Source organism: Vigna unguiculata, chromosome 8 (genome assembly GCF_004118075.2).
Source record: "Vigna unguiculata cultivar IT97K-499-35 chromosome 8, ASM411807v1, whole genome shotgun sequence".
NCBI classification, from domain to species: domain Eukaryota; kingdom Viridiplantae; phylum Streptophyta; class Magnoliopsida; order Fabales; family Fabaceae; genus Vigna; species Vigna unguiculata.
This window is the reverse complement of record NC_040286.1, coordinates 26617793-26637212: the sequence shown is the minus strand read 5'-3', so window position 1 is coordinate 26637212 and position 19420 is coordinate 26617793. Positions and strand designations below refer to the sequence as shown.

General features: G+C 23.3%; 1 protein-coding gene across 4 annotated transcripts; it reads left to right on the top strand.

The window, feature by feature from the left end:
- Positions 1 to 12903: 12903 nt before the first annotated feature.
- On the top strand, positions 12904 to 15771 carry LOC114193760 (chaperone protein DnaJ). 4 transcript variants are annotated; one of them, XM_028083689.1, is made up of 5 exons: positions 12921 to 13201; positions 13297 to 13374; positions 13450 to 13525; positions 15263 to 15348; positions 15446 to 15771. In XM_028083689.1, exons 1-5 carry the CDS (start codon positions 13094 to 13096, stop codon positions 15515 to 15517), a joined length of 420 nt encoding a protein of 139 aa, XP_027939490.1. In that variant the 5' UTR covers positions 12921 to 13093; the 3' UTR covers positions 15518 to 15771. The 4 variants fall into 4 exon arrangements, with proteins under 4 accessions (XP_027939488.1, XP_027939489.1, XP_027939490.1 ...); XM_028083690.1 differs by having other exon boundaries at positions 12930 to 13201; positions 15275 to 15348; XM_028083687.1 differs by having other exon boundaries at positions 12904 to 13201; positions 13297 to 13525.
- Positions 15772 to 19420: the final 3649 nt, after the last annotated feature.

Genomic DNA, 19420 nt, shown 5'->3' with positions numbered 1-19420 from the left:
AATATATAGTTTATACTAGTTGTAGTTAGCGATTGAATCGTTATTAATTGTACTAGTGTAAACACAGGCGCGATAGCGCCTGTGTGTACGCATTTTTCGAATTATATTTATAATTGATGATATTGTAATGTTATTAAGTTAATGAACAAAATAAAAGTGTATTTATAAAAATTAAAGTGAAATGTATGGAGAAAATATGAAAAAAATAATTGTTGATGAATAGTATGAGAAAAAAGAAAAAGGAGATAAATAAATAGTTTTATAAAAACTAGTAAAAGTAACCGTTAATTTTTAAAAATTTAATAAATAATTAAATTGTAAAGGGTAAAATTGGAATTATGAAATGTGGACACAAAAGAGGGAATCCCCTTTATATAGAGTTATAGATTAATACTAATTATTATTTTTTAAATTTAAATGATTATTTATAATAAACAAAATTATTTTTTAATTTAGTAACTATTTTTTGAAATCAATCAATTACTTATATGTAAAAATAAATCAACAACAAAACAAATTAAAATATAAGTAATTAGAATATAATTTTATAATAAATAAAAGTAAAATATGTATGTAAATAATACAATAATAATACTACAATAATAATATTAACAATAATAATACCACTATAATAATATAATAATAATTATAAACGTAATATATTATTAATAATGTTAATAATATGAGTAATAATAATAGTAAGAATAATAATAATTATAAGTATTATAATATTAATGAAAATATAATGAAATAATAATATTTTTTCTATATTATAGTTAATAATACTAACAATAATTTTTTTTTATTCCCCATATCAATAAAAATATTGATATATTATATATTAATATTATTAATAATCTATTAACAATAAAGGGGTATCCTCTTTTTGTGTCCACATTTCATAATACCCGTTTTATCCTTAGTTATTTTAAAAATTAATTATTTTATAAATAATTTACTTTTAATCATTTTTTTAGGGGATTCTTCTTTTTGTGTCCACATTTCATAATACCCGTTTTACCCTTAGTTATTTTAAAAATTAATTATTTTATAAATAATTTACTTTTAATCATTTTTATAGGGGATTCCTCTTTTTGTGTCCACATTTCATAATACCCGTTTTACCCTTAGTTATTTTAAAAATTAATTATTTTATAAATAATTTATTTTTAATCATTTTTCTAACAATAAAGGGGATTCCTCTTTTTGAGTCCACATTTCATAATACCCGTTTTACCCTTAGTTATTTTAAAAATTAATTATTTTATAAATAATTTACTTTTAATCATTTTTCTACAAATCTCTTTTGTCTTAAATCATCATTTGAATTTTCTTTTTACATATCTTATTTTTTTTTATATTTTAAAAATTATATATTTGTTATTGATCTTAACTTTCTTGAAAATAAAAAATCTATCTATATCTATATCTTCTATAACAATAAAGGGGATTCCTCTTTTTGTGTCCACATTTCATAATACCCGTTTTACCCTTAGTTATTTTAAAAATTAATTATTTTATAAATAATTTACTTTTAATCATTTTTTCTAGGGGATTCCTCTTTTTGTGTCCACATTTCATAATACCCGTTTTACCCTTAGTTATTTTAAAAATTAATTATTTTATAAATAATTTACTTTTAATCATTTTTCTAACAATAAAGGGGATTCCTCTTTTTGTGTCCACATTTCATAATACCCGTTTTACCCTTAGTTATTTTAAAAATTAATTATTTTATAAATAATTTACTTTTAATCATTTTTCTACAAATCTCTTTTGTCTTAAATCATCATTTAAATTTTCTTTTTACATATCTTATTTTTTTATATATTTTAAAAATTATATATTTGTTATTGATCTTAACTTTCTTGAAAATAAAAAATCTATCTATATCTATATCTATATCTTCTATCTATCTATAACAATAAAGGGGATTCCTCTTTTTGTGTCCACATTTCATAATATCCGTTTTACCCTTAGTTATTTTAAAAATTAATTATTTTATAAATAATTTACTTTTAATCATTTTTCAAATAATTTACTTTTAATCATTTTTCTAGGGGATTCCTCTTTTTGTGTCCACATTTCATAATACCCGTTTTACTCTTAGTTATTTTAAAAATTAATTATTTTATAAATAATTTACTTTTAATCATTTTTCTAGGGGATTCCTCTTTTTGTGTCCACATTTCATAATACCCGTTTTACCCTTAGTTATTTTAAAAATTAATTATTTTATAAATAATTTACTTTTAATCAATTTTCTAACAATAAAGGGGATTCCTCTTTTTGTGTCCACATTTCATAATACCCGTTTTACCCTTAGTTATTTTAAAAATTAATTATTTTATAAATAATTTACTTTTAATCATTTTTCTACAAATCTCTTTTGTCTTAAATCATCATTTAAATTTTCTTTTTACATATCTTATTTTTTTATATATTTTAAAAATTATATATTTGTTATTGATCTTAACTTTCTTGAAAATTAAAAAATGCGAATACACGTCGCGCCTATGTGTTCTATAACAATAAAGGGGATTCCTCTTTTTGTGTCCACATTTCATAATACCCGTTTTACCCTTAGTTATTTTAAAAATTAATTATTTTATAAATAATTTACTTTTAATCAATTTTCTAGGAGATTCCTCTTTTTATGTCCACATTTCATAATACCCGTTTTACCCTTAGTTATTTTAAAAATTAATTATTTTATAAATAATTTACTTTTAGTCATTTTTCTAACAATAAAGGAGATTCCTCTTTTTGTGTCCACATTTCATAATACCCGTTTTACCCTTAGTTATTTTAAAAATTAATTATTTTATAAATAATTTACTTTTAATCATTTTTCTACAAATCTCTTTTGTCTTAAATCATCATTTAAATTTTCTTTTTACATATCTTATTTTTTTATATATTTTAAAAATTATATATTTGTTATTGATCTTAACTTTCTTGAAAATTAAAAAATGCGAATACACAGGCGCGACAATGCCTGTGTGTTCACTGGTACTAATAATGTTATTACTGTTAATAATATTAATAAATTTAATATTAATAAAAATAAATAATAAAAAAATATTAATATATTATACATTAATTTTAGTAATCATTCTAATAATAATATTATTAATACTTTTACTACTAATATTAATAAATTTAATAATAATAATAGTAACATTAATATTTTTACCACTAATAGTACATATAATAATAATAATTATTATTATTATAATAATAATATCTAATTATAATAATAATTGTAATATTATTTTTACTCAGATGTAATGATAAATCAACAATAAAACAAATAAAAAGTGTAGTGATAATAATAATATTAATATTATTAATACATAAATTACATATATAAATCAACAATAAAACAAATAAAAAATGTAGTGATAATAATAATATTAATAATATTAATACATAAATTACATATATAAAGAGATGCATGTGTCCTATTTTGTTTTTATAATTTTATCTTCTTAATTATTTTTTTAAAATTTAAATGATTATTCACAATAAAAAAATTACTTTTTAGTTTTATTATTTTACTAATTTAAGTATCTATTTTTTTAATTCAACTAATTAAACATAAATCAGCAACAAAGCAAATAAAAATGCAAGTAATTAAATATAATTATGTAGTATATGAAAGTAAAATGTATATCTAAACACTACAATTCAAATAATAAAAATGCAAATAACTAAAATATACTCCCATTATTTTATCTTCATATCAAAATTAAAACAATAGTAATAACATTAATATTATTTATGATAAGAATAGTACTACTAATAATAATCGTAATAATGATAATGTTAATAATAATAATAATATTATTATTACTATAACCAATACTTCTAATAATATGTATAATAATAAAATTAATAAATAATACTAATAATAATAATATTATTTAAAACAAAAATACGAAAAAATAATTATTATTATTTTATTAATATCAATACTAATACTAATTATTATTTTTTAAATTTAAATGATTGTTTATAATAATTATTTTTTTAATTTTACTATTTTACTAATTTTTTTTATTAGTAAAACAATAAATATAATAATAATATTAGTAAAACAATGAAACTAAAAATTAATTTTTATTATTATAAATAATCATTTAAATTTAAAAATAATAATTAATATTAGTATTGATATGAATATAATAACAATAATTAATATTATTTTTTGTATTTTTATATTAAATAATAATAATAATAACATTATATATTAATTTTATTATTATACGAATTATTAGAAGTATTAGCTGTAGTAACATTATTATTATTATTCTTATCATAAATAAGATTAGTGTTATTACTATTATTTCAATTTTGACAAGAAATTATATTTTAATTACTTGTATTTTGATTATTTAAATTGTAGTATTTAGATACATATTTTATATTTATATATTAAGAGATTATATTTTAATTATGTGTATTTTTATTTGCTTTCTTGTTGTTTTATCTTTACCAATAATTAGTTAAAGTCAAAAAAGTAATTACAAAAATTAGTAAAATAATAAAACTAAAATGTAGTTTTTTTATTATGAATAATTATTTAAATTTTAAAAATAATAATTAGTATTAGAATTGATATTAATATAATAATTTTTTGTAGTGTTTTTATTTTAAATATTATTAATATTATTATTGTTATATTAATCTCAATCTTAGTGTTATTATTATTTAAATTGTAGTATTTAGACTCACATTTTACTTTTATTTAATATGGGATTATATTTTATTTAGTTGTATTTTTATTTGCTTTATTGGTGTTTATCTTTACATAGGAGTAATTATTTGAATTCAAAAAAGTAGATACTAAATTAGTAAAATAATAAAACTAAAAAGTATTTTTTTTATTATGAATAATCATTTAAATTTAAAAATAATAATTAAAAAGATATAATTGTAAAAACAAAATAGGACATAATGTATTTCTTTATAGATGTAGTTGTTGTATTAATAATATTATTATTACTAGCAAAAACACAGACGCTGTAGAACTTGTGTGTTCGCATTTTTTAATTTTCATAAAAATTTGAATTAAGATGAATAAAAAATATATAATTAATTTTTAAAATAGTTGTTAAATGTAAAATTAGAAAAATAAAATATGTAAACAAAATAAATTTTTAAAATGACGGTTAATGACAAAAGAAGATTTTAGTATAACAGTTAAAAATAAACTATTTATAAAATAATGAATATTTAAAATAATAATTAAGAATAAAACTGAAATAACAAAGTGTGGCACGAAAGAATATATATATATATATATATATATATATATATATATATATTAGATTATTATTTTTATCATTACGAGATATTATTATTATAATTAGACACACATTTTATTTTTATTTATTAAGGTATCATGTTTCAATTACTTCCACTTTTTACTTGTTATTTATTTTATTGTTGGTTGATTATTACATATGAGTAATTAATTCAAACAAATAGTTCTTTCGGTTAGTAAAATAATAAAATTAAAAAATAATTTTTTTTATTATGAATAATATTTCAATTTAAAAAATAATAATTAAGAGGATAAATTGTAAAAATAAAAGAAGACACAAAATATGTATATCTCTTCATATATATAGTTGTATTATTATTATTATTATTATTATTATTATTATTATTATTATTATTATTTTTATCATTACACGATAACATTATAGTTGTATTATTATTACTATTATTATAATTATTATTATTATGATTATTATTATTATTATAGTTAGACACATTTTACTTTTATTTACCATGAGATCATATTATTTGAATTTTTTATTTATTTTGTTGTTGATGTATCTTTTTATATAATTATAGATTAGTGTTGTTAACATTAACATTACTATTAATATTCACATTAATATATATATATATATATATATATATATATATATATATATATATTTAACATAAATTCATTATTATTATTATTATTATTATTATTATTATTATTATTATTATGCAATATAAACGAATTGGAAAATGATAGTTTGAAAAAAAAAAATCAACAAACTTTGACAAACTAGCTAGGTAAAAAAAATACTACTTTATTACTTCATTTTAGTTAAAAAATAAAAAAATAATCTATTTAACTCTATTTATAAAAAACTTTATCAAATTTATTAAAAAAACTTTGTCAAAAAATAATTTTCCAAACCAATTATTTCTCCTTTTTTTGGTACAAAAGTTTTGAAAATCTTATAAATTGTGTTACTCACTACTATAAATTTATTAATTACCAGTTAAATTTGTTGCAAATTTGTTTTACAGAAATTTCCTGGAAAAATTGTTGTAATTTAGTTATTACAAGATTTTTCTTGCTGATTTAAATTTCTAGAAAATTTCACATAAAAATTTTATACTTGTTGCTAATGTTTTTACAAATTTAAATTAGTAAAAACATGTTAAATATATTTTAAAATTTGACAGAAAACTATTAAATTTTCTGTCGATTTTCATTTTATTTTTTTCGTAGGATTATCATGCGAAAATTATTGGAAATTATTTATTATTTTATTTTATTTCATACAAAGTTCTAATTCACATTAAATTTATATTTTTTTAAATTTTTTTCTACAAATTTATATTTGTTGAAAAGTTGTCTTTATTATAATATCAACAATGTTTTGATACACTAATTGCAAAATAAATATTTTTCAATCATAAATATTTTAAACATGTAAAGGATTTTAAAAATATTAATAATTTTAAATATTTATTTAATCAAAATTATAATCTTTATTTTTATTTTATTTAAATATTTCTATTACGATTACCATAAACTATAAATGTTATTAATCATATTATTATAAATTTATAAAGATATAATATCATGTTTTTATGAGATAATTTATATCATATTTAAATAAATAAAAAAGGTACGTATATGTTATTACTAAAAAAATATATATATTCCTTGCTGATTTTCTTTTGAAAATTTTTACTTAAGAAATGGTTAGAAATTTTTCTATAAATAATTAATATAATATTAATTATATTATTTTTCTAAAAAAGAAAAAAAAAGACTTGTACGTATGCATTAGTTAGAGACTAGTTTATCCCATAAAAGGATACACTTGTAATACAAATAACATATATAAATTTTATAAAAAATGAGATTTCTCTTTCTAAGAATCTTGTGAAGTTCTGATAAATAAATTTCAATTTTGATCTCATGAGCTAATTCATTGTTGAAAAAATATTTCTCAACACAACATAATGATTATCACAAATTATTTGTTGATGAGTTAGTTTCACACATAAAGAGGAAATTGAAAAAAAAAAATTTGAAGAGAGAAAAAGGAAAGAAAATAAAGAGCTAAGGTATAAGATAAAGAGAAAATGTTTGATATTGTAAAAGATATGCTCATACTATGATGAAAGAAATAGATATCAAGGAAAAGAAAATTAGTGAAGAAAAAGAAGTAAAAGAGGAGGAGTTGAGAGAGAGAAAAAAATAAAGAGGGGGATTTTAGTAAAGGAAAATAAAGACAAGGAATTGAGAGAAAAAGAAATTCAAGACAAAAATATAGAACAAAACATAAATGAAGAAAAAAGTGAGAAAAAAATGACCAATAAAGAGGAAGAAAAAAAAATGTCTTTTAGGAAATGTTTCAACAACAACGCATCATTTAGTCACGAACAATCAGTTGTTACAAAGGTTCTGATTCTAAAAGTATCTTTGAAGGAGAGAATTATATGATCTTGAAAAGTGTCTTTTAATTTTTTTTTTTTAGTTTTTGTCTTTTAATTAAACGTGGAGTTCTGAATTATAAGAACCATTTTTTTATTATCTTATCTTGTTAACCTGACACGATTAATTAACCTCGTAACTTAGTGACAGGAAAGTAAATACGAGTAAAAAAATAAATTAAGTTGAAATATGTTCCATTTTAAGACAAATCGGTTTAAAAATAAAACAAATGGATAAAATAATAAAATAATTTTCTGTGCACATGAGACATCAAAATAAATATAAATAAAAAAATAAATTAACAATTTCAAATGACTAAAAAATTGGACAATTGTCAACATAATCAACATGAATAATAAACTAAATTTCTTATAACTAAATTTCTTATGAAAAAATATGTGATTTTTTGTTGACAATTTTTTGTAAAACAAAACTTATTACATGATAATTTGTTTCCTAAGTCAAATGAATAAAAGAGTGAAATAACTATTTAGAGGGAAATTTTTTTATGAAAGTATAAACCATTTGTATTATTAAGAGATATATATTATTTTTTTAAATAATGTTATTTTAAGAAATAACAATAAAATAAATTATTCTAAATTTAATTTTATTAAATGATCAAATAATTAAAAATTATAAAAGGATAAATTAAAAAAAATAGTATAAAAAATTAATATTTAAAATATAAGTTATTCTTTAATAATGTATTAAACAAACAACTAATTAAAAATTATAAAAATATAAAACTAAGAATAAAAAAACAGTATAGAAATATATTTTAATTTTTGAGGACAAATTAGTTTAAAAATAAAATAAATATATAAAATAGTAAAATAACTTTGACAACAAAATAAATATAAATAGAAAAAGAAAATTAACAATGTAAATCAATATTTTGGATACTTGTCAACAAAATAAATATAGATAATAAAGTAAATATCTTAGTATTTTCTAATGGATAATAAATAATATATGAATGAATAAAATATTTAAAAACAATCGTTAATCTTTTTCACTAAATATCAATTTTTTATATATCAGTTTCTTTTTATTTTTCAAACAAAGAGCCAACATAATACAAACAAAATTAGTGATGTTTCTATTGATTTGTGTTTTTCCTATCTCTCATGTATTTGATATACTAGTGAACTTCATTTTCACTAGAACAATTTTTGTAAAGGATTTAATTACATAAATTGAGATATATAAATTATTTTCAGAACTATTTGAAAATGTTTTAAATTCATTTACAATGTCTAAATGTTTAATATAAATCATAGTATTAAGATTTTTAAAATCTATTTTTTATATTTTATGCTCCAAATATTATATTAAATATATGATGGAATAAAATCATCTCTATTAAGATGACAAATTCATTATTTTATGTTCTGTACTTCCAATTAAAGCAAGTCATATGCTCATTCCGGAAATGCATAAACAAATAAATTGTATAAACTAATTATGGAGCAGACTAAGAAATAATAAGAAACATAAATACTTTACTTTCTATAAACTAATTAGACATTTTGTACAATAGAATGAATGAAATATAAATTTTCAAAATAATAGACAGAAACATCACAAATAGAACTATTGCAACACTTATAAGAGGAGTAGTTCCCCACCCGAGACTATTATGATTTTAGAGGGTTTAATAAATTCTCTACAATAATTTGATTTGGACCAATTTTTTATTCATTTATATCTATTGACTTTGTATACCATTTTGTTGTAAAAATAAGAATCTTACCTTATAGATTTATTATGATATGGAAACTCTATGATTAAAATAATGGAAAGAATAACTCTAATTATCATCTTTATATTTTGTTTACATGTAAGTTTTACTAAATATGTTTTATATACTGACTTTGGATGATCCTCCAAACAATTAATAGATCCATTTGAAGAACATGAAAACTAGTTGAAAGAATGCGAGATATCCTCTCTTTTATTAGTCAATTTCATAAATTAATAAAACACCTATGGATTTTTTTTTAACATTCTATACTATTTTAAACTTAGAAAACTCATTTTGTTGAATTAAAATCATTATTTACTCTTCCTGGTATTTTTTATATTAAAATAAATTTTATAAGCCAATTCCTCGTCAAAATGATTAAAATACTAATTAAAATTTTAAAAATACAAAATAACATAACCTTTTTATTCAGAATAATATATGTAACATCCCGTTTTCATAGTTTTTAAACTATTAAGCAAAACATTTAAATTTTAATAATTTAGAAGCAGATGATGACGTAGGCCAGTATAATATATAATACAGTCATCCTCAAAATAACCATATATACATTGATCAATACATACCGCCCATACACTACTAAAGGGTTACAAAACATCCGATCAGCTAAGCAAAGGAAAAAGAGGTACATCTACTACTAGAATGCCTAACATAATCATCTCCTGTTCCGGAGAAGTGTATCCTCACCTGCACCTATATATGCTCAAGCCATTTAATATGGACAATCATTGCGAAAACAAAAGACACAAGGAACACAACATACAAGAAGGGTAAGCTAACTTAAACCAAGAGTAATCCATGTAATTGTTACACTTAGGCAGAAAATAGGATTTATCACACAATTTATCAAAATCATTCAATCAATCCCAACCACATACCACACACCATTCTAGACTCGATATCCGGATTATGTAAGTGACATTGGAGCTCTTGGTGACTTGCATTTGAGATGGTTCCCAAACTCTACAGAGTTTTAGGCACAAGAGGTATTCACCCAACCACTCTCAAGGTAAATCTCATCACCTCTATGACGGATCGAATTCATAGACTAGGACCTCCTGCTACTCCTCCCGACGTAATCCATCATGCTCTATTTGAGTCTTAGTGGTTACTAGGAGCGTCAGGATGCCACCAATCTGAGTCCTCATGTCTTTACATTCACTAAAAACATATTCCTTAGGATTTCCCTTGAAACCCTAACTCCAACATATTCTCATTCACATCAAATTCGCACTCAATTCCCTCACACAGTCTAACATGCATAAAGATCACATACAAGATCAACCATCATCATCTTAAAGCAATCAATATAGCATCATGTAAGCAAAACAGTGAGAAAACTAACTTCTGCAAGGAATCTCGCTTAGGCTAGAGAGTCTCGCCTAAGCTAGAGAGTTTATCTCGCTTAGGCAAGTTGATCTCGCCTGGACGAGACATCATACAGTGGCAATTTAAAAAATCCTGGGCGAACTCTTGCTCAGGCTAAACTGGCTCGCCTAGACGAGATATTATCTCGCTCAGGCGACTCCAGCTCGCCTAGGCAAGATTTCGCGCAGTGACAGGGGTGATCTTCTTATATTTTCGCTCAGGCGAGAGCAACTCGCCTAGCGAAACTATCAGGAAATCCTCCCTGTTCTTCACATGCAAGCTTGATCAAAATCATCCCCCACTCAAATTCACACACCAGCAGTCTCAAACACCAATTAAACAACTAATCATGCAATTAAATCACTCTCGAACACAATTCACATCAAAATGAGTTAAAGAGTCAGCTTCCCTTACCTATTCTCGAGTTAAAGCTTGGGTGAAGACAACCTAGGAGAGGGGAGCAGAATTCCTCAGTCCAACCTAGAAGAATTCATCAGCCAATCACACAGAAAGGATGAGCATTGGGTTAGACTCTGAATGGAAGCAAAATTTCGAGTTGAATTTCGAAATCAGACTTTAAGCTGCAAGGAAGACTTACCTAGGAGATGAGAGGCTATGAGTGGAGGCAGCAGAAGGCTCAGGCGTGGCTTCCTCTCCAGGACTTGATCAAGAAGCAAGGTTGGTGAGATAGAGGCAAGGGTCAGAGAGAGGGAGAGAGAGGGGAGAGTTGAGTTTGCAGAGAAGAAGAAAATGAGAGTGGATTTTGACTCTATTTCTGAAAAAAGAGGGGTGTTGCAATATATCTAATTATTAAATATACCACGAAATTATCATACAGATTATTTGAAAATTTCCATTAAAATTATTAGTATTCGGCTTACGTTTTCCACAATAAACTTAAAAAGTTCCATACATACATATATATATATATATATATATATATATATATATATATATATTCCGAAAAGCTGTTTTAAACGTAAATCCAAATTATTTCAGTCATAGAAGAAAAATATCAGATTAACCATTTTTCTAAATTTCAAACCCTTTAAAATATTTGTTTCTTATTACTGATTTTTTTTTTTCATATCAACCGTGTTTTGACTGTTTTATTTTTGGTACAATTTCTTTTATTATCCATCATTTATCAGTTAGAAATTTAACGAACAGGTAGAATGAGTAAAAATTAAAAAGTTTAATAGTTAAATGTGAGAAAAAAAACTTAAAATGATTTCAGAAAATAATACAATGTGTAACTAAATTTTAATAATAAATAAACCATCTAAAATGTTACCAAATTTAAGAAAACTATTATCATTATCTTATTTTACATTTTTCTTTTGTTAGAGTGAAAACTATATATATAATTTATTTTATATATATATATATATATCATTTAAATTAATTTATTTTAAACTAACATATTAGTTCAATATTTATAATTAAAATGAATAAATAATTTTATTTATTTAGAAGCACCAATATCATACAAAAGTTTGGGATCTTGATTTTAAGAAAAGCTCAACATTATGTATATTTATTCTTAGAAAATAAAAAATATCATAATTTAAAATAAGATGCACGCAAAAATATCTCCTTCAAAATGATTCTCCTAGAATACAAATTTTTCTGTCTTCAAGCAACAACCATAGAAGAGATTCGGAGAATCCGCAATTGAGGCCAAAAGAACAATCGCACTAGTACTCAACTAGATTTTTTTTTTTCGAAATAGACTAACAGAAAAAAAAAATCACCGAATCAGCCGAACACGTCGTAATTGGTTGTTCTTGTCGCAAATAATGTGGTAGGTCTCGTTAAGTCGCCAGAACGTTACGATTTTTGTCGCGAAATTGTGAATTACCTCGTGACACATTCGGTTGCAATAGAAAAAATATGTGTTTTTTGGGAAGGAAAAAAACAGTTTTTGTTTTAACACACATGTTTGAAAAGATGACGTTGATCTTAATTTGAAATGAAATGATATTTGTTAAGAATCAGAAAAATGAAAATGGTGAGTAGTTAACAGTAATGGTAAATCTAGAAGATTCGTGGGAGCGAATGTTTGGTTTGTTTCGTTGGATAATAGCGGCATAAATGAAACATACGCGGCACGCCGAGACACACAGAGACAAATAAAAGAAGCACTGATTCGATTATTTACCCTTTATCTCTTCGTTTCTCTCGGCCCCTTTCTTAACGCTCACAAACTCAACACCATGATGTGGGAATGGGGCGATTACGAAGACGCCATCCCAGAATCCGACCAACCCGAACCCGATTCTCATCTCAACTTCGATTTCTTCTCCGCCCTTGCTAAACCCAAGGTGCTGCACATGCTAACATTACTCTTCAAACTTTGTTTTATGATTAGGGGTTGCTTCTGTAACTGCATATTGTGTTGTGTTCTGTGTTGGGGCAGGATTATTACAAGATACTGGAAGTGGATTATGATGCTACGGATGATGATATTCGCTCCAATTACATTCGTCTTGCTCTGGTGTGTTGTGTTGTAAGCGTTTTCCTTTTGTTGGGTTTCCGATTGGGGCTAATGTGGGTGTGGTTGTGCGCGCAGAAGTGGCACCCGGACAAGCAGAAAGACCAGGATTCTACTACCTCGCGATTCCAAGACATAAACGAAGCCTACCAGGGTATGTATATATCTATGTATTTGTTTTTAGGGTTAGGGATAAGGATGCCATCGTTGTTTGTAGCGTTGGAGATTCTATTTTGACTAGGAATAGCGCCATATTATAATATATATACAAGTGGGTGCAATGGTAGTTTTCTGAATCAGTTTTAAGAGGTTGAAACTTAAGAGTGTATTCTAGTTAAGTTCTTTAGGGTTATTATATCACTGCATTAGTTTATGCATAAGTTTGTCGATGTTTATTTGTTTTAACTTTTTTTCTACAATGACTTTTAATTGTTTTTTCACCTAGAAGTGTTCATGAAGAAAAATTTCTAAACAGATCCTTTTTGTCTTTTCCCATACTAATAATGTTTCGGGAACTGTTTCTGTTTTGTTTAATTTGTGCCTATTAATGTATTGAGCTGGAAGTGCTGCTTAAATATGATGCTCGTATACTCTAAGGGAATGAAATAGTCAATTGTTTGGCATCGGGGTGGTGTTTTGTGTGATAATGTCTGAAAGGTGTGCTTGTTGTTATGAATTTTAGAAATACAAGGGATGAAAAACTTGAGCAAGCTTACTTATGGTTGTTGTTCTGAATGTTGGGTTCTGAAGTGTCACCATTGTAGTGGATGAGAAGTTGTGCGACAGACAATAATATTATAAGTGAGTGAGCGTGTGTATAGTGGAAGGTTGGAGTTACACCTATTGAGGATTAGATGATTAAATCTTGCCCGTGGTGGTTTGACTTTGATCTAAATGGTGTGTCTGAAAAATTTGTCATAGCACAATGACGTTATATGGCTATCCTTGTTGCTGGAGGGGTAGATGAGTCAAGCTGAGCACTATAATAAGCTCAAGCTTGACATGCTCAAGAAAATATGTTAGTCTAGCTTGGCTTTATTTCTTTGAAGAAGTCAAATGTAAATCTTGAGTTTGATTGGCTCTGTTATAATATCTAGCCTTCTAGAAGATATGCAATCAATCATGCTTTTAACTAGCATGGTTCATTCTACTGAGTTTATTTTCTGTCTGTTATAAGCTTAAATTGAGAGGGAAGGTTCCCAAATCTGGCTCCAGTTTCATCTTATCTCACCTAATTTGCTCAATTCCTATATACTTGTTTTGGAAACTTCCTCCTTTTAACTGGAAAGCATACTAGTGCTTTGAAGTTTGAAACTTATAAATGCATTTTCAATGTACCCTACCACTTGATTATTACCACATCTAGATTTGATATAGTTAGTTTTTATACAATGTGATGGTGATGTAGATGATTCAAATCCTAGAAATCCACTAATGGGGTTTGGGCTGCATACATGTACTATCTCCAAACTCCATTTGGTGCAGTGAGCCACCCTTCTAAAACTTTCGAATTTGTGTGTCACTCTTTTGGTTTGTTAAAGTGATGCTTGTTGTCAAGGATTTTGGCTTGTAATCAGGGATGCCTATTAGATTAACAATTAACCAACCAACCTGGCCATTGCTTATAGTCTAATAATAGACACATGATCGATAGGGAAGAGGGTCCATTGATGCCTGAGAAGATAGATCATGGTTGAAACAGAAGCTGGTGAACGGTTCAATAAATATGATATTACTGTTTTGGTCTAATTCCCCTATCTAAATCTAATGAGATCTTAATATTTTCTGATTATATACTTCACTTCTCTATTATCTGTGTACCTTTATTTCTATCATCTGAGAAGATGGTATTGTATGAGTTCTGTCAAGTTATAATCTAACACCTATTTAGCTTTTTGCACAGTTTTGAGTGATCCAGTCAAAAGGAGGGATTATGACATAAACGGAATGCGTTATGAATATGATTACAATATCATTGTAAGCAATGTTTGTCTTCATCAGACAGGAGTTGTGTTTTGAAAAATGTTTTATTTTCAAGGAATAACTGTGTTTCATTTGACATTTTTTGATGTAGGATTATCTTAATCGTTATAAGGGCCTTATCTTGACTTGCAATGGCCTTGGCATAAAGCATTCGATATGGTAAACAAAAACAACATGACAGATAGCTTTCCAGTGCATCTAGGACAGTTTTTTAGGAGTACCTGGCACTGCATGCCATGCTTAGTATTGAAGATATCTGATTATGATGTCCTGCAGAGAGTTTCATGCTTTTTTGTATAAAAAAAATGGACAAAATGGAACTTCTACCTGTTGTAATTTGGAATGCTCTCGCTTCCTTCTTTCATACTTGTGCTTAAATCATCTCAAAATGCTTCAAGATGCATAATTTGAATTTAATTCTAACAGTGGTTCGACTAAACTAAAATTCACCAGGCGAATTCGAGTGAACTGAACAACAATTAAGTATTTTTAAAATTTAGTTTAAGTTATTTAATTTAGCAATAGTTCAGTTATTATCAACTTAGTGTGCAGTGCAATTTTTTATGTATTTAGTATGGTCCAGTTTATGTTTTGTAACAACCATGCTCATTTTGCTGTTTTGTTTATTCTTTATCTTTTGACCAAAAGAAAATGTAACTTTTGAGATTTGCAAGATTTTTTCGTTTTATAAGATGGAAGAGAAAAAAACTGAGAAAAGTTTTTTTTATACTCAATTTAACATAATCATACTTATTATGATCAAAATAGTTAATATCTAAGTTTGTATGTGTGTTACATACATAACACAAGTTAAATCTAATTTATTACGTATTAAAAAAATAAGATAGTAGCAAAATTACTAAATTATCGATTTTTTTATTCATATATACATATTTATAATTATTTAGTATTTTCTTTATTATTTAGTCTGCCATAATATAGGTTCAAATTCCACAACATTTAATTTGTTTTAACTTTTTGTATTTATGATTTATTATTTTAACTATAATATTAATTATAATCTATTACATATTAAGAAAATAAGATACTAATTTAATAAAAAAATAATAACAAATTGTAAGATAATATACTAATAAATCTTTATTTTATACAATTTATCTTGAAAAGATATCTCTAGATCGAAGAAAATTTAATATTGATGGAGACTATTCACTCTCAATAAGTATATCATGCTACTTGATTGTTTCAATGAGAATGAAACAGACATTTGTCTCTATTTTATATATATATATATATATATATATATGGTCTTGTTAATCAGTGTCCTAAAGGTACTGGTTAAGGATAATTAATATACATTGGATCTTACAACATAGATAAGTGAATATTAAATAAAATCTGACCTAATAACCAATAATGTAACTTTATTTTCTTTAAAAGACAAAAATTCTCATAAATATTGTACATGTGTATTTAATATTTTATTTAATGTCCACAAATAAAATTTAAAAACTAATTAAATAATAAAATAACTATATTTTAATGTTGCTAAAAATTAGATATAAAAAAATTTAAATTAACAAAAAGCCAACAAAAAAAATAGTGTTAAACATCTAAAACTTAAAAAAAAAATAACATAAAAAAGTATAAATTAACAGAAAAACCAACAAAAGAATAGTGTTAAACATCTAAAAATGTTACAAAAAAAGGAATAATTAAAGTGTCAATTTAAGACTTAATTGATTTTTTTTTCTTTTTAGTAGAGACATTAAAAATTTCAAAATCTTGTTTTATAACCATAAGTTATTGTCTACACATTTAAAAGGGTATTTTTGTCTTTATAAAATTGATTATGTGCATTTATACTATTTTAATTACTGTATTTAATTATTTCAGCTTTCAATGTAAAAATGATGATATCAAAACACATTTATTATCCCTTAACCGGTGTCCTTAGGGCACTGGTTAACATTCTTTTAATTATATATATATATATATATATATATATTGATTTTATTAGTAGTAGTAAAAATATAGGGGTTATTAAGCTTGTATATCCATATCTATTTTATAATAATAAAACATTATTTTTTATAAAACTAATATTGCAATAATTGTTTTTTACTGAGTAAAACATTTGTATATTTATATATGTAGTTATCAAATATTTCAATTTGATAAATTGTTGCAAATATCTTATAAAACAACTTTAAAATTTTCATTAGGACTATTTATTATGGATGATTTCTTGTAAATCATAAAGATTGAAAAACTGGTTAATGAAGGGTAAAGGGGTAAGAAAATGTGCACATGAAAAACAATTGTAAAAATCAATCTTATTATTAATTGTCGTGAATAGTATTATTTATATGATTTTTAATATATAATTTAATTATTTTAATGGTTGAATAATTATAATTATAAAATAATTAAACAACAAACGAACTCAAAAACGATAGATCTAAGGGTTTTGAAAATTGAAGACTTTTTAGTTTTTTTATTTCTTTGATAAATCTTTTATTATATTACTATTATTTGTATCGTATGTGATTGATGTATTAGAATTTGTTAACATCGTATCATATTCACGTTATATCTTCTAGTATAATTTTTTTTTATTAAATAAACTTTTAGAAATAGTTAAAGCATATTAATCTATTATAACGCAATCACTATATTGTAAATCATAAAAGTGACATGTTTACAAATAAATAACTATTTTATTTCATTACTTAATATAATTAATAATTAATTACCTGAAACTTATCCACTAAAATAATTAATTAGACTAGTTAGACATCAATTTGGTATGAAAATGTAACACTCCAAGTATTAATAATATTAATATGTAACCCCAATGATAATTTAAATAAAATAAAATGTGTTCATTACATAAAAGATATGTTTTATAAAAAGTAGTTAGAAACTTATTTTAGTTATTACGTAAAACATATATGTTTTATAAAATATAATTAGAAATGTAAATGAGTTTTCAATCACTTAAAATTTTTACCATTTTAGTGTAATTTCACTGTAAAATTACAAAATGATGTAATTTTAAAATAATTTCAAAAAATAAACAAAGAAGTCATGTTATATTAAAACGATTTCACTACTGATAAGTTAAAGTCGTCTCATAAATTTTTATAAGAAGTTGAAGATGTCATTACACTTTTAAGATAACTTATATTAAATTTAATCAATAATCAAAAGTAAAATCGTCTGATGTTGTGAAATATGACACTTTAATATATATATATATATATATATATATATATATATATATATATATATATATATCTATATATATATATATTTATATATATATATAGATATATATATATATATATATCTATATATATATATATATATATATGGTTAAATATATTTTTTCTTTGAAACTTTGAAAATTAATTTAGTCCTTCATTTTTAGAGATATGTAAATTTGGTTCTTTTAATCAAAATTTTTTAGGTTTATTTGACGTTTTAAACACTTTTCTTAGTTAATATTGAGATGGAGATGTGTTAAACGGTGTAAACCATTCAAATGCTATTATTTAAAATGCATTTGAAATGTCAAATAAACTTAATAAAATTTTATTAAAGGTACTAAATTCACATATTTCTAAAGTTGAAAGACTAAATTGAATAAAGGTTTCCAAGAGGGACTAAAGACTAATTTCAAGTTTGACAGATAAGAAAGAGACAAAAAAAACATATTTAACACACATACATATATATATATATATATATATATATATATATATATATATATATATATTCACTTTATATCTTCTAGTATAATTTTATTTTTTTCATTAAATAAACCTTTAGAAATAGTTAAAGCATATTAATCTATTATAACACAATCACTATAATGTAAATCCTAAAAGTGATATGTTTACAAATAAATAACTATTTTATTTCATTACTTAATTAATATATAAGGGTTATCAATTAATAATTAATTACCTCACACTTATCCACTAAAATAATTAATTAGACTAGTTAGACATCAACTTTGTATGAAAATGTAACACTCCAAGTATTAATAGTATTAATCTGTAACCCAAATGATAATTTAAATAAAATAAAATGCGTTCAT